The sequence below is a fragment of the Lontra canadensis genome, unplaced genomic scaffold (assembly GCF_010015895.1).
Source record: "Lontra canadensis isolate GAN:19392208 unplaced genomic scaffold, GSC_riverotter_1.0 scaffold91, whole genome shotgun sequence".
NCBI lineage: Eukaryota > Metazoa > Chordata > Mammalia > Carnivora > Mustelidae > Lontra > Lontra canadensis.
The window spans coordinates 7,774,860-7,788,852 of record NW_022631085.1 but is presented as its reverse complement, the minus strand read 5'-3'; the positions used below and the strand labels follow the sequence as shown (position 1 = coordinate 7,788,852).

The following is a 13,993-nucleotide window of genomic DNA, read 5'->3' as shown; positions in this document are numbered from 1 at the left end:
CACGTTCCACACGATTTACTTCTCGTGTTTTCTCAGCCTCCGAAGGTCTCTGGATACAGAAACGCAGTCAAGAGCCTTTAGAGAGGAGAGTGCATGAAACTCAGGGTAAAGACCGGGTTTCACGGAGCCCAGACGCGTGACCTGTTGGCCGCTGGCCTCTGTATCCTGTGCTTGGCAGTCAGAGAGTAACGCGTCTGAGTGCTAAACAGCGTTAGTCTAGTGCTTCTTAAATCTTAGGGCATTAGGGATTCCAGAGTGTAAAAAAGGCCCCATGGGGTGAAAAGCAGGGATCTGTACTTTCAACAGGCTCTCCAAGCGAGTCTGATGGACACAGACGAGCCACGGCCCTTCGCAGGGAAGGAACCATTAAGGGCAACAGAGCTTCTCGTCGTTTTTACTTTCTACCGCCTGGAGCTTAGAAGCTGCCTAGTTACTCTTTGTTGCGTGAATGTCTAGAGGCAGGGTGAGTGAATGATTGAACAAGTGAGTTAATAAATTGGGGGCCTCTGTCAATGGCATCTGGTCTTGCTAACTTGGCCAGAAAGTCTGTGATTTATACAGTAGGTAGCCGGGCTCAGCCCAAACTGTGAGGTCTGCCTTTGAAGTCTCAATTTGATTAAAACCCGTTTAGTGAGGAACAGTAACTTTCTGAAATGCCGGGGATTATGCAGCTCGGAGGAACTCTGTGGGGAGCAAGCAATTCCGGCAGTCAGGATGGGTCTTTGTGAACCTGGAGAGGCCGCTCTGCGAGCCTGTATCCTGGCCAAACATCTGACTCCTCTTAATTACATTCTGCCCTTGTTTCATTCCTTCTCCTCTCTGGCTTCTGGGTCCTGAGTTTTCCCCAAACTGCCAGGGCTGAATGAGCTCAAAAATGAGGCTGAGCCTGTTCCCATGATGCCAGGGCCTGGGGCATGGACAAGTCTCCTTCTCCATGGAAAAATGAGAAAAAGCATAGGTCACTTGCTCTCCCACCCTCAGCCTCTGTCGCCAAGTTATTCTGCCCAGTATGACCTGCAGGGGACCAACGCTGTTCCTCCAGCGACAGAGGAATGGACACTGAGTCTGGATTCTGACTAATCTGCATTTCAGTCACAGCTTTGACCCTTTCCAGGTAGAGACGGAGAGACAGCTACAAGAGTTACAGCAAACGGGAAGCAGTACTGCATCATGGTTAAAGCAAAGGCCCTGGGGCCCATTGGTCTACATCCCAATCTCAGATGTGCCCCTTAGGAGCTTGGACACATGACTTAACCTGCCTGTGCCTCAGTTTCCTCATCTGCACCCAGCGGTTGATGATCATAACTCATGCCATGTAACCATGGCAAGCACCGAATGAAATTAATATGTAGGAAGAGCAAAGTTATTCCGGGACCCACAGTTCTCCCTCGGTAAGCGTCACCTCTTGTTATGAACGCCTGTAACAGTAACAGTGAGCAGGTGGCGGATCCGTTTAGAGAAACGTAAACCATCTCTTCCCGGCACCAGGGGCTCTCCGGTCCTCAGCACCTCCTCTCGCCCAGCCCCCGCCCCCTTCCTTATTCTGGTGTTTATCTCTTTAAATGGGCCAAGGCTGCTGGTTGCAATAGGGTGCTGCTGAGTCATCCGAGGACACGGGGACCTATGTCACGAAGAACCGCCGGCAGAGAAGCCAGCAGGAGACAGATGAGGAGGCCTCCGAGGCAGGAGTGAGTCAGCCCCGGTCCCTGCCTCGCTGCGGCGCGGAGACAGGGCGGCCGCTGGCTCTGAGGCTTTTCTAGTTGCTGCTGCTCCGAGGAACCAGGGTGGCGTGCTCTGTAGCCGCCCGGGCTGAGTCCCGCCTGCCCAGTCGCCCGCACACACCTCCCTCCGAGTCTGCTCTCCACGGCTCCCCTGGGCCGCCGCCTCCTTCCTCTCCATCAGGCTTGCCCCCTCCTCTCCTCCTCTCCCACCTGCCCCTTCCCTTAGGAGAACGGGACAACCTCGAGTTTCAAGTCTGCCCTGCCCTTCTGGTCTCCCCCAGATAGCCTAAGGCCAGAAGCCATCATGCTTTTTCAATGAAGGGCCAGACTGCAAAATTCGGGGGCACTTGCGGCAACTAGACGCTGCCTGTGCGGGGTGACCGTGGCCCTGGGTGGTTCCCGAGTGGACGGACATGGCTATGTTCCAATAAAATGTTATTTTCAAAACCAGGCAGTGGTCAGATTCCATGCTGGGGCCATACTTCGCTAAACCTGGAGGAAAACACTGGTTTTCCTGTTTACCCACATGACGCGGAGACCACAAACTGGGGAACCATTTACGAGCCATTTCAATGCTAAAAGCCAGGAACTCTATCTTCTTGGCGGTTCTAGCCCTCCTAGAACACCATGTTACACAGACAACGCAAAACCGATGTTGGGCCACAGGAGCAGGCGGAGTAAACCGTGGAAGGCGGCACCTGCCTGTTTGCTCATCAGTGAGTTCCCTGTGAGCACCTACTGTGTGCCAAAAGGCAACAAGAATAGGCCTGACAGTGTCTGCCCTCCAGGGACTGAGAACGCAGTGTCCCTTGCTGGGGCAGGGACATGGGGAGGCCGGCCGTGAGCAGGCATCTAGCACGTGCTCAACACTGGGCTCGTCTCTCTCCGTTGTTTTCCCATTTCATCCCCAAACCACTCTGATGCAGAGATCAGAAAACTGGAATTCAGAGAAATTAATTCACCTGAGATCATGCAGATAGGACGCTGTAGAACCTTCCGTCTCTCCCCTCCACCAGCCTTGCTTTGCTGAAGGCCACAGAACACCGAGCTCGGAGCTGAAAGGGTTCACGGCTGATAAACGTTACCTACTTTAGAGCTGCGGTCTTTAAGGAATCTTAAAGGGAGACGCGTACACTGAAGGATAGGTCCAGTACCAAATCGGGAAATGGGCTTAGGAGAATGAAGAAGAAATTTTTTTCTTTTTTTTAAAAAGAGATTATCAGATCTATGTTCGGCGCAGAGCCCCATGTGGGGCGCGATCTCATGACCCTGAGATCATAACCTGAGCCAAAACCAAGAGTTAGATGCTTAACTGACTGAGCCACCCAGGGGCCCAGGAATTTCATTTTTAAAGGGAGTTGTATGGAGGATTCCAGGCTTATCTTGCTTCTCTGAGAAAACTTCAAACGGTGGAATTGCCGACGCAATAAAAAGCTGAATGAGGGGAAACAATTAGGAGCCCCCCCCCACCCAGTGAGCTCCTCGACCACTGCTGCCCACGCATTCCTAAGCCAGCCTAAGAAGATAGGCTGCGAGGGGCACCTGGGTGGCTCAGTGGGTTAAGCCTCTGCCTTCGGCTCAGGTCATGATCTCAGGGTCCTGGGATCGAGCCCTGCATGGGGCTCTCTGCTCATCAGGGAGCCTGCTTCCCCCCTTTCTGTCTGCCTCTCTGACTACTTGTGATCTCTCTCTCTCTCTGGCAAATAAATAAATAAAATATTAAAAAAAAAAAAAGAAGATAGGCTGCGAAGTCCACTTAGGGATGAGCCCACCCTCAGAGTGTGGGCATGGGTGGTTATCGCCACCCAAGCTGCGGGGGTGTCCAGTTCTCCCCAAGACTCAGACACGAGCCCAAAGATATTAAGCTTAAGGCAGGGAGGAGGATATTAGCAACCCATCCAGCGGCTCCAAGCAATTTATGAGAATCCTAATTAGACACACAGAACTTCTGTAATCACACGCTCTCTACTCTGGCCGGCAGTGTGGGGTCCCTCACCAGCCCAGCCGTCCTGCTTGCTCCAGGGAGAGACACGGCAGCCAACAAAGCAATCAGGAACGGTTCACGCTGACCCACTTGGAAGCAGGGAGTGGGCTTCTCCACGGATTCCCCTCCAGCACACCCCGCTCCACGATCGGTGAGCAGAAGCGTTGTTAATCCTGGAGCCGTGGTTTCCAAAGCCCTTGAGTCCTACTGCAGCAAGGGCCTTACACGTACAAGAGCAGAGCGTGTGGTCCCGTCCACTTCGTTATCGATCTGGGTGAGTCTTTACAACAATTACATGCAAAGTTGCAGTGCAAATGGCCAGAGGGGCCCCCCGGGACCTATCCAGCTGAAATGACATATATGGTATCTTTCAAATATTTCGCATATGCTCTCATACTGCCCAAACAGGATATAACTGGGGGCACTAACTAGTTTTGAACCGGGCGCGTCTCAGCAAGAGGGGTTGGGCAAGTTGCCCTATTCATACGACGTTAGCAGCAGAATGCGGTGTATCGGTACGTTATAAAGATATATGATACATACATACATTTGATTGGATTTATTCTGTGAATTCAGATGAGCTACCAGGGGCAAGTAGTGTATTTCTGTGTTTCAAAATAAACCAACAACCATGAAAACCGGGCAGAATACAAAGAGGAAGATTAAATGCTTCTCAGGGCTAGAGCGTGTTATTTATAGCTAAGGTGATCTGGCCACTAGCATCCAAGAATTTTTCCCCGGAGCATGGTTTAATGGAAAGACGATCAGAACTGGCGTTACGTGAGCTGTAAAAACCCATACAAGGGGGCGCCTGGGTGGCTCAGTGGGTTAAAGCCTCTGCCTTCAGCTCAGGTCATGATCTCAGGGTCCTGGGATCGAGCCCCGCATCAGGCTCTCTGCTCATCAGGGAGCCTGCTTCCTCCTCTCTCTCTGCCTGCTTGTGGTCTCTGTCAAATAAATAAAATCTTAAAAAAAAAAAAAATATCCATACAGGGTGTCATCCATAGACCAGCAGCTTCAGCATCCCCTAGAGCTTGTTAGAAATGCAGAAACTCTTCTACGGCCGTACCACCCTGAACACGTCCAATCTCCTCTGATCTTGGAAACTAAGCAGGGTCGGGCCTGGTTAGTACTTGGATGGGAGAAATGCAGAAACTTGGGTTCCCCCGCTCCAGAGGGACTGGAACAGAATGTGGTGGTGGACACGATCCCCGCCGATCTGGATTTCCATTTACACCAAAGTTTGTGAAAGCTCTGCTGTAGCTCACTTAACCCAATGGAGTCTCATTTTTCTGCTCTGCAACATGGAAACAGTAAGATGTACCCCAGAATACCGTACAAAGGGTTGCGAAGAATATTTGTGAGTTACTTGGCATCATGCCGGGCCATTGAATATGGGTACAAAAACCATGGTTTCCTTCCTTTTCCTCAGCATCGCTTGCTGCTGAATATTATTATACAACCTTGTTCTCAATAACTTTTTGCTGACCTCTACACACCAAAAGGGCTTTAACCTCTATGATCTTCCTTCTGTCTCTTCAAATCCCAGGATCACATTTTTAAAAAAACTACAAAATCCCTGAGATTGATGGGACCTAACAGATCTCATTTAACCTCTCCTCTGAAGCCAGAAATGCCATTTTTTTTAGGTCCCAGACTGACTCATTCTCTGTGTTCTTCATCAAGTGTCACCTCTTAGGTGCCCAGGACATACCAGGTACTCAAGAGAGATTGGCTGGCTTCTGGATGAATTAAGGAATGACGTTCTCCGGACTCTAGCCCAGTCTCTTCCTCACTGAACTCTTACTATACTCATTTTCCTCATGACCTAGTCTGCCTTTTCATCTTCCATTAAAACCCCCTATATCCCATTTTCTTCTTCTTTTTTTTAAAGATTTTATTTATTTACTTGACAGACAAGAGATCACAAGTAGGCAGAGAGGCAGGCAGAGAGAGAGGAGACCTGCTCTGCCTTTTCTCTCTCCATTAGAACTCCCTATATCCCATATTTCTTTTTGATTCCTCTCTCACCTATCCAAGACACCTAAGAATATCTCTTTGTATGTATATACAAATTCATATATATAAATTATTATAAATATGTTCTTATTTTGAGATGAGCTATTTAAAGTTCATACATTGCCAACCAACAGGACTGCAAGTTCCTTGAAGGAGAGAGTAAAAAGACCATGACATCCCCCTCTTGGAACATCAGTGCCTAGAAAAGCACGTTTCTCAGTAAATACTGGATTCTGACAATCAATGCTGAAGAGTATCCGTGAGTGTGGTTACTGAGGTACTGAGAACCGGAGATCCCCACGGCGCCCTCCATGGTCTCAGAAAGGACACAACAGTTAGACAGGAACAGGTAAGGTCAGGTCTTACTGGGATCCTGTGTACCCCTTAAGGGAAATCACCAGTCCTTTTCCTAGGGAAACGCCTGGCGGGCTTCATGTAAGAGGTTCCTCCAGTAACCAAACACTCCACTCAAAGGTTATATTTACACAGCTCATTAGGAAAATTTTTTACACTTTTGACACTCATTAGACTCGTAATCGTCCACCAAAGCTACTCTATAACAAGAGATAAACACTCCATTCTGGAGGATGAATAATAATGAGGTACTGCTTAGCCCTGTGCTCTTTACAGGTCTAATTTTAGAGCATAATTAATCCTGCTGAAGCTGCGTAAGATAAGTGAAATATTGATGCAGCTGTGTTAATTCATGTATTTACTCCTAGAGAGACATTCAGAATTGGACATGGCTTTCCGGAAAGATTAACTTAAGATGCCCCCTGGAGCAACGTCATTTTCTCTCCCAAGTCTTTGCTTCCAGATGGTCTCTAAAGATGAAGCTGAGAAGACACATCTCCCAATCCCTACAGTCCGACGAGGGAAGCAATGAGCGAGTGCTGAAGATATGTGTAAGAATCTAGGTGCTCTGCTAGTACAAGGAATGCACTTCTGGACTATCTGGGGCCTTTACTTTGTATTTTTTTATTTGCCACAAAGAGGCAAATAAAAATTCTGCCCAGCAAAATAAAGCTTGTTTCCATGATACTTTTATCACCAACACAACACTAAGTAGGCTCTGCTGAACCCTGGAGTTGTGGATGGACAACAATGAGGAGGTTGAGGTGGAGAATGGTAACAATGAAGACGGTGGTGATGGTGATGGTGGTGCTGCTACTGCTGAAAATGGTGATAATGATGGCCGTGATGATGGTGCTGGTGATGATGGTGCTGGTGATAAAGATGGAGATGGTGGTGGTGATGCTGATGGTGCTGGTGATCATGATGGTGATGATAATGGTGATGTTGATGGTGATAATGATGGTAGTGATGGTGGTGATGGTAGTGATGATGATGGTGATGCTGATGAAGATGGTGATAATAATGGTAGAGATGGTGGAGATGATGGTAGTGGTGCTGATGGTGCTGGTGATAATGATGGTGATGATGTTGATGGTGGTGGTAGTGATGGTGATGTTGATGCTGGTGGTGATGGTGGTGATGGTAATGATGGTGGTGAAGATGTTGGCCAAGATGATGCTGGTGGTAATGATGATGATGATGATGATAGTGGTGGTGATAATGATGGTGATGATGGTGATGCTGATGGTGGTGAAGATGATTGTGATAGTGTTGGAGATGATGCCATGACGATAATGATGGTGATGGTCATGATAACGATGATGGAGATGACCGTCATAGCCAACATTTATTAAACCATTTCTATTTTCATTTGCTGTGCTTAGCTAAGCTCTTTCCATGTATCCTCTCATTTCATCCTGACACGAACCTTATCCGGTAACTATTCCTGCATATGCTCATTTACCAATGAGTCAACAGAGGCTAAGAAAGATTACCCTGTCCACAGACGTATCTCTCAATGGGACAATAGATTTAGTTCAGATAGACACTAAATTACTCCTTCCTAGAGGATCTATGTAGCCAACTTCCATAGGCAACCTAGGGAATTAATTGAAGCAGTTTTACGTAATTGACCCAGTTCCAGAGTAAGGCCCCTGCAGGAGAGGCTCTGCCATTTACTAGCGAGCCCTCTGTGCTTCCATTTCATCCTCTGTAAAATGTGCAGAAGCAACACTGCACTTCATAAAGTTATTGTGAATAATAAAGAATCCCAGTAACATATCCAGTATGGGGGCTGGCCTATCCTTCTCCCTAAATATGTTGCTGTTCCCGAGCCGATGCTGTCAGAGTAACAGCCAGGAGCCCCAGGAGGAGAAGAGTTAGAAGTCACTTATTTGACAGCTGTCCACCATGTTTAAAAGTGTCCTGTCAAATGAAATCTCTCTCAACCCCCTCCCCCGTTCATCCGAGCATGTGTTTTTGCACTCAGTCCTTCAACGGCTGGTTATCGGATCAGGACAAGTTCAGGATTTTGTGGTATCTACTGATGGAAACAAGACTCTCATTCGTTGACTAGTTCACCCTGTGGAACGGGACTTGGGCGAGCAGCCTGGTAGGTGGAGGAAATGGTCCCAACTCTTCGCCCCTTGCGGTGTCCACACCCCTTGTCCTGTAACTCCAAACCCCTCCCGTAAAAGGCAGAGCACGCCTCTGATCTCTTGACCCTGGGCTGGGCCATCCGACTTGCTTTAGACAGAAGGGTGTTGGGAGATGTGACCTTGGCAAAGCAGAGACTCGAAACGCACACATACAGTTGGGTCTCCTCCTCTGTGCCTGGGATACAGGCAAGAAAAGAACTTCTCCCAGGAGGCTCCTGCCCTTTTGGCCAGAGCCCCAGAATAAACGCATACACAGCAGACAGCGCACTGGATCCCCAGGGGCACAGCGGGGCCCGGAGCCACCAAGGCCACCGCAGCCTGACACACAGCTCCTCCACTCCACCTGCCCTCCCACGAGCAAAATAAACACCTAGTGGGGTACGCCTCTCAGATTTCACGGCCAGAGCTGACCGACGCAGCCACAAATCACTCTTACACAACAGAGAACATGGCTCAGGATCAGAAGAAGGTACAAATGCCCGGTGGGGAGTTCGGAGGATCAGATGTTCTTATTTGGGAGTTAAATATAAAACACATTTAGATGTTTTGATGGCACTCTGAGCATCCAGGGCTTCCTTCTGGGAGCCAAGAGAGAAGGAAAAGTTGCAAGGAAATATGCACCTCGTTCAAATTCCTACCACACTGCACAGGAACGTCTGGGCCTTTCAGTGTTGCAGCTGACCGTAGTTGGCTGCCGGATCTCCTCTCCCGGCTCCAGGAGGGACGGCCTATTGGGCAACCATCTCTGAACGTGACCTCCAGCTGTCCTTGAAGGCAGCGTCTGCCCTGGGGCTGCGCTTTGGTAGCCCGCTCACGCTTACTCACGTCCTCAGGGTTAACCTGCCATCTCTGCTGGCTTTGGTTTTCCTGCCTCAGTGTCGGCAATTCAGAGGGAAACCAACAGGCCATTCGAGCCAGGACAGGAGCCTGAAAACCACGTCTTGGAACTCCAGGCAGTGAGATCAACTGGGAAGCGGAGGGTAGTGCTGCTGGAGACACGGTCCGCCCTATCCCCCATACCGATCCATAAACGCCATAGTCCCCACAAACTATAAGACCCATGGGGGTGGAAACGGGCTTTTTGGCAGGAGAAGCAGGCAGACTGTAGTGGAAAGCCACGGGATTCCTGCTCATATTCCTTTTCTAGAGATAGCCTCTCCTTCACTCCTGACAGGTCCAGGAAAGAGTCTTTGGTTCACAAGGCATCAGGAATCCTCCTACTGGAATTTGAAATTTAGAACTTAGAGAACAGAGTTTAGGACCGGAGCCTAGTCGTGTAACGTCATGATTTCTCTACCCCAGGGCTACCAACACTGGGGGTCAGAGAATTCTGTGTTTTGAGATAAGGGGGCGGTCTTGGGCATTATAAGATGTTTGCCAGCATCCCTGACCTCTCCCCAGCAGATGCCAGTAGCAAAGAGCCTCCCAATCATGACAATCGAAGATGTCTCCAGACGGAGCCAAGTGCCCACCGGGGGACAAAATGGCCCCTGCTGAGAACTGCTGCTCTAGGACAGGACCTACGCATTGCTGCTGTCAAGGCCCAAGGATTGTTCCAGCTCCTGATTTTCCTCCTAAACCTATCTGCTCAACGCTTTCCTAAATTCACTGAGATAGACACTTCTGCGTCCTTAAAATAAGTTTTTTTTTGAAAACTTCGTTGTCTAAAATTGGTCTCCATTATAAGCAGCCTAAAAAACCGTGGTATCATGCGAGAGGCACCCAATACATAGTGAGTCAAGGCAGGACACGAAGACCCGTGGAAAGCCAAGAGAGAGTGAGAGGGTGTCGGGTCCCCTGAAAGTCAGCGGGGGTCACCCAAGGGCTTACCATCACCCACAAACTGGAGCAGGGCCAGGTCAATCTGCCTCTTCCAAGGTGAGCCCTTCTGGAGGGCGATTCCGTAACCAGTGGTGGCAAAGATGTACCCACTGCCGATGGTCACGAGCTTACAGCCTTCATCCCTGCCAGCCTTGTAATTCAAGACTGCCGCATCGTAGATGAAAGCATCCAGTTTCCTGCAATGACCAAAAAAAAAAAAAAAAAAAAAAAGGGAGTCATGGGGATGGCAGGGTACCATTTTGGGGCCCAGCTCCCAAGGCCCGATCTAGAACCACACACTTTCTTTCACACTTTTACAGGGTGACTCATGGCCACCCCATGCCCTCGTCATCAAAGGATCTATTTTTAATGACGAGATAAAAGCCAGACCTTTTCTCTCCAAGTTGCAAGAGGCAGCTAAATAAAGACATGAAGAATCCTTATGCCCAAGTGAGTAAACAGTTGAGTTTGCTGGTCTGCTCCGTGTTTGCCCTTAGCACTCCCAACAGTGGAGAGCGGCGGCCTACTTAGAAAGGTTTGCATCAGACCAAAATAAAGGTACAGGAGAGTTTGGTGGAGGGTGCGGGAAGGGAGAGTGAGCTCAGAGGAACGATGTTCTCCTCCCAATGGAAATATGTTTACGATCGACATACATTACAAGAATTACTACATCATAATTTTAGAAACCCAAATAATATGGGACATATCAAAACCACAATTAAAATTTAAATTGCTTCATAATTCCATAATTCAGAGGCAATCTCTGCTAACACATTGGGGAAGAGCCTTCTAAATTTCTTATTCACGCACGCGTGCACAACACACACCCCTTTTAGAACTGGGGTTGGCACACTTTTTCTATAAGGACAAGAGAATAGTATAAACTCTGTGGGCCATACGGTCTGTATCACAGCTCCTCTGCTCTGCTGCTGTTCTGGGCTGACCCGTGTCAGCCCAAATTCGTGTGTTGAAGCCCTAGCCCCTGGCCCCTCAGAATAGGATTTTATTTGGAGATTGGGTCATTGCAGATGTCATTAGCGAACATGAGGTCACACGGGGGGAAGGAGAGGCCTCCAACCCAATGTGACTGATGTTCTCATTTTTTTATGAGAAAAAAAAGGGGACACTTGACCACGGATGGACACACACAGGGAGACCACCAGCACCGTGAAGGCTGGACTTCACACGGCCACCAGCCAAGCAACTACCGGAAGCTGGGAGAGTAGAGCAGGACAGAGGCTGCCCTCGTGCCTTCCCAGCAAGCAGAGCCCTGCTGTCACCTTCCTCTCAGACTCCCAGCCTCCAGAACCATGAGACTGGAAATTCCCATTGCATAAGCCTCCCCGTTTGTGGTAGTTTGTTACTGTAGACCTAGGAAATGCATACAGAGCACAGACGCAGCCCTAAAGAACCCATGAATGAATGAATTGAGCTCTGTGCCCATAAGAGGTTATTTACAAACACAGATGGGCCCATGGGCCACAGTGCGTCCTTGTTTCAACCCCCCAAGCCTTCCCTGCTTGCTCCAAACCACACACAGTGAATGTACTTCCATGTCCAGAAAGAGAGTGGTTTTCCCCCTTTGTTGATGTGTTTATTTTTATTTATGTATTATGCATGTGTAATAAAGTGTGGGATAAATTCTTACACATGTGTACGTCCTGGAAATCACCATGCAGAATAAGGCATTGAGCGTTACTATCTCAGAAGTCCCGCATGGCCCTTCCCGGTCCGCACACCCAAAAGGCAAGCATCAAATCATCCCCCGAAAGGCATGGCTGTGACTCAGTCATTACCCAGGTCACTATCAGTGGGCCTGAGTACTGTTTCCAACCTCCAGAGTTATTTCGAAAGGCTAAAGTAATCGCCCTTGCGCGTGGGGATGGATGGCTCCGAACTAGGTAAGGACAGGGTGCGGACGACCTAAAGGAGGCAGGAAAGCTAAAAAGGAGATTACTCAGTGTCCTGGTACTTTCTCAACTTTACAGCTTTGCTTTCTTTAACAAGAACACATAAAACAGCGAAGCGAAAAGAAATAAAAGTGGCAGGGAGAGGAGGTAAAATGTTGCATCCTTTCCGAGACAGCTGCTGAAGGCCTCCCGATGGGAAAAAAAACTATTTGGAATGTTTATGGCTACATGCGTCATTTTCATTTTCATTTTCTGTGTCTGTGATGGTGAGAGGTGGGGCAAGGCTCCAAGGCCCATCTCACCAACACAGAGCCTCTGCGGCCTTTCTCCCGAGGCTGGAGCCCTGGAGGCTTGGCGTTATCCTGGGAGAGTATTAGAAGGAGATCAGATCGTCCAGGTGGAAGGGGAAGGAAACGAAACCTCCTGAATGGTGATGGTAAACCAGAACTGACAACAGCCTTCTGGAAAGCCAGCAACACGGAGAGCCGTGGAAATGCGGAATGGGGAGCCGAAAGCAGTTTGTGTATGATGGCAGGGCCTGCGTGACAGGAGCAGTTGGGGGAGCAGGTAGAGGGGATCTGGTTTCTACTCTAGATTTGGACAATGGTGGGACCTCGGGAAGGTCCCTTCCTTCTCTCGAGTGGCAGCTTCGTCATCTGTGAGATGAAGTGATCACCGCGGGCCCGCTGCGATACTCACCCAGCTGTGCGACTCTGATTCCACAAGCCAGCAGTCACCTTCTGTGACTATCTACAGGGAAACTGAGGCTCCGGATGCCACGTGTTTCCCGAAGACTTCAGGGCACGGACGGTCTGTGTTCTCTCGATGAAGCTTAGGTGCTTGCAACGTCCATACCTCAACCTATCCAAGTTGCCACGGAGATGCCTGGAGCCTGGCTTAACAGAGACCTTCCCACTCCCTTCTCTTCATTCCCCAAAAAATAAACTAATACACACATACACGTGCACAGAGCCATTTAAATTTCAGGCCATCTGTTTGGACTCGTGCGGTAAGACCTCTCCCTCTCCTGTTAACCCACTAGCCACAGAGGTGTGTCTGGGATGGAATTCTAAACCTGTACCTGCAACGGCACCAGCACTGCCCAGCCCCGGCTTACGTCAGTATTTACCGCCAGGTGCAGATTTCTGCACATCATTACCGTATCTCCTGACAAAATACACTTGAGCTGAGATACAGCCAGATGAGCCGAAAGAAAACAGCAAGTTTTCTCCAGGAACCAAGTTTGCAAAAGTAAGGAAGGCCGTCACCAAAGACACGAGTGAAGCAATGACACAGGTGCGCCTGGGGTGGGCTGGTGGCCAGGAAACGCCACTAATGGGTCCGCCCTCCATGGGCTGACTCTGGTCTTGGGGCCGCATCAGAACCAAAATGAGGACAGTTCATGAAGGAAACCTCGAGGCCATGGAATGGGGGTTTCTCTCCATCAATGATTCTAGAGAGCTCCAAGTGCATGTTCAGAAACATCCTGGGGCTTGCACAGCCCCCTCTGATAGACATGGCTTGTCTGCACAGTGCTTTACAAACGAGGGTCCAATAGGGAGACATACAATTGTTATTATAAATATTTTCCTATGTTGTCTCTGAGCAGAGGAGGCCCCATGAGGCAGCCTGAAGGTCCTCGGTATGGCTTCCGAATTCTGTACTGCTAGACTCTGTCTCGCGGAGCTTTCTGGGAGAAATGCTCTATATCTATGCTAACACGGTTATCACACACTTGAAATGTGGTTAGTGCAAATGGGGAACTGAGGTTTTAATTTTATTTCATCACATTCATTTAGATTCTGACATAAACGGTCACACATGGCTGGTGGCTCCTTAAGTGGACAGCAGCGGGGAAGGCTCAGGGGGCAGGGCTCTGGGTCTCCTCCTCGCTCTAACTCCAAAAGATCTACCTGCTCTTTTCAACTGGAAGAACAATGTCCCCCTCGTTAAAGAAAAAACTAAGACTGTCTGATGTCCTCCACAGAGGGCCCTGTTGTCCTCAACAGAGGGCTCTGTGGTCAA

The 13,993-nt window shown here is 49.2% G+C and overlaps 1 protein-coding gene across 2 annotated transcripts in view; it reads right to left on the bottom strand.

Annotated features, from left to right (window-relative positions):
* The window catches only part of GRIN2A (glutamate ionotropic receptor NMDA type subunit 2A), a 364,634-nt gene that overhangs the window by 25,197 nt on the left and 325,444 nt on the right, over positions 1 to 13,993 (bottom strand). For both annotated transcript variants that reach the window (XM_032836343.1, XM_032836344.1), the window contains exon 12: positions 10,068 to 10,255. In XM_032836343.1, coding sequence (XP_032692234.1) covers positions 10,068 to 10,255 — 188 coding nt within the window. The remainder of the gene's footprint in view (positions 1 to 10,067; positions 10,256 to 13,993) is intronic.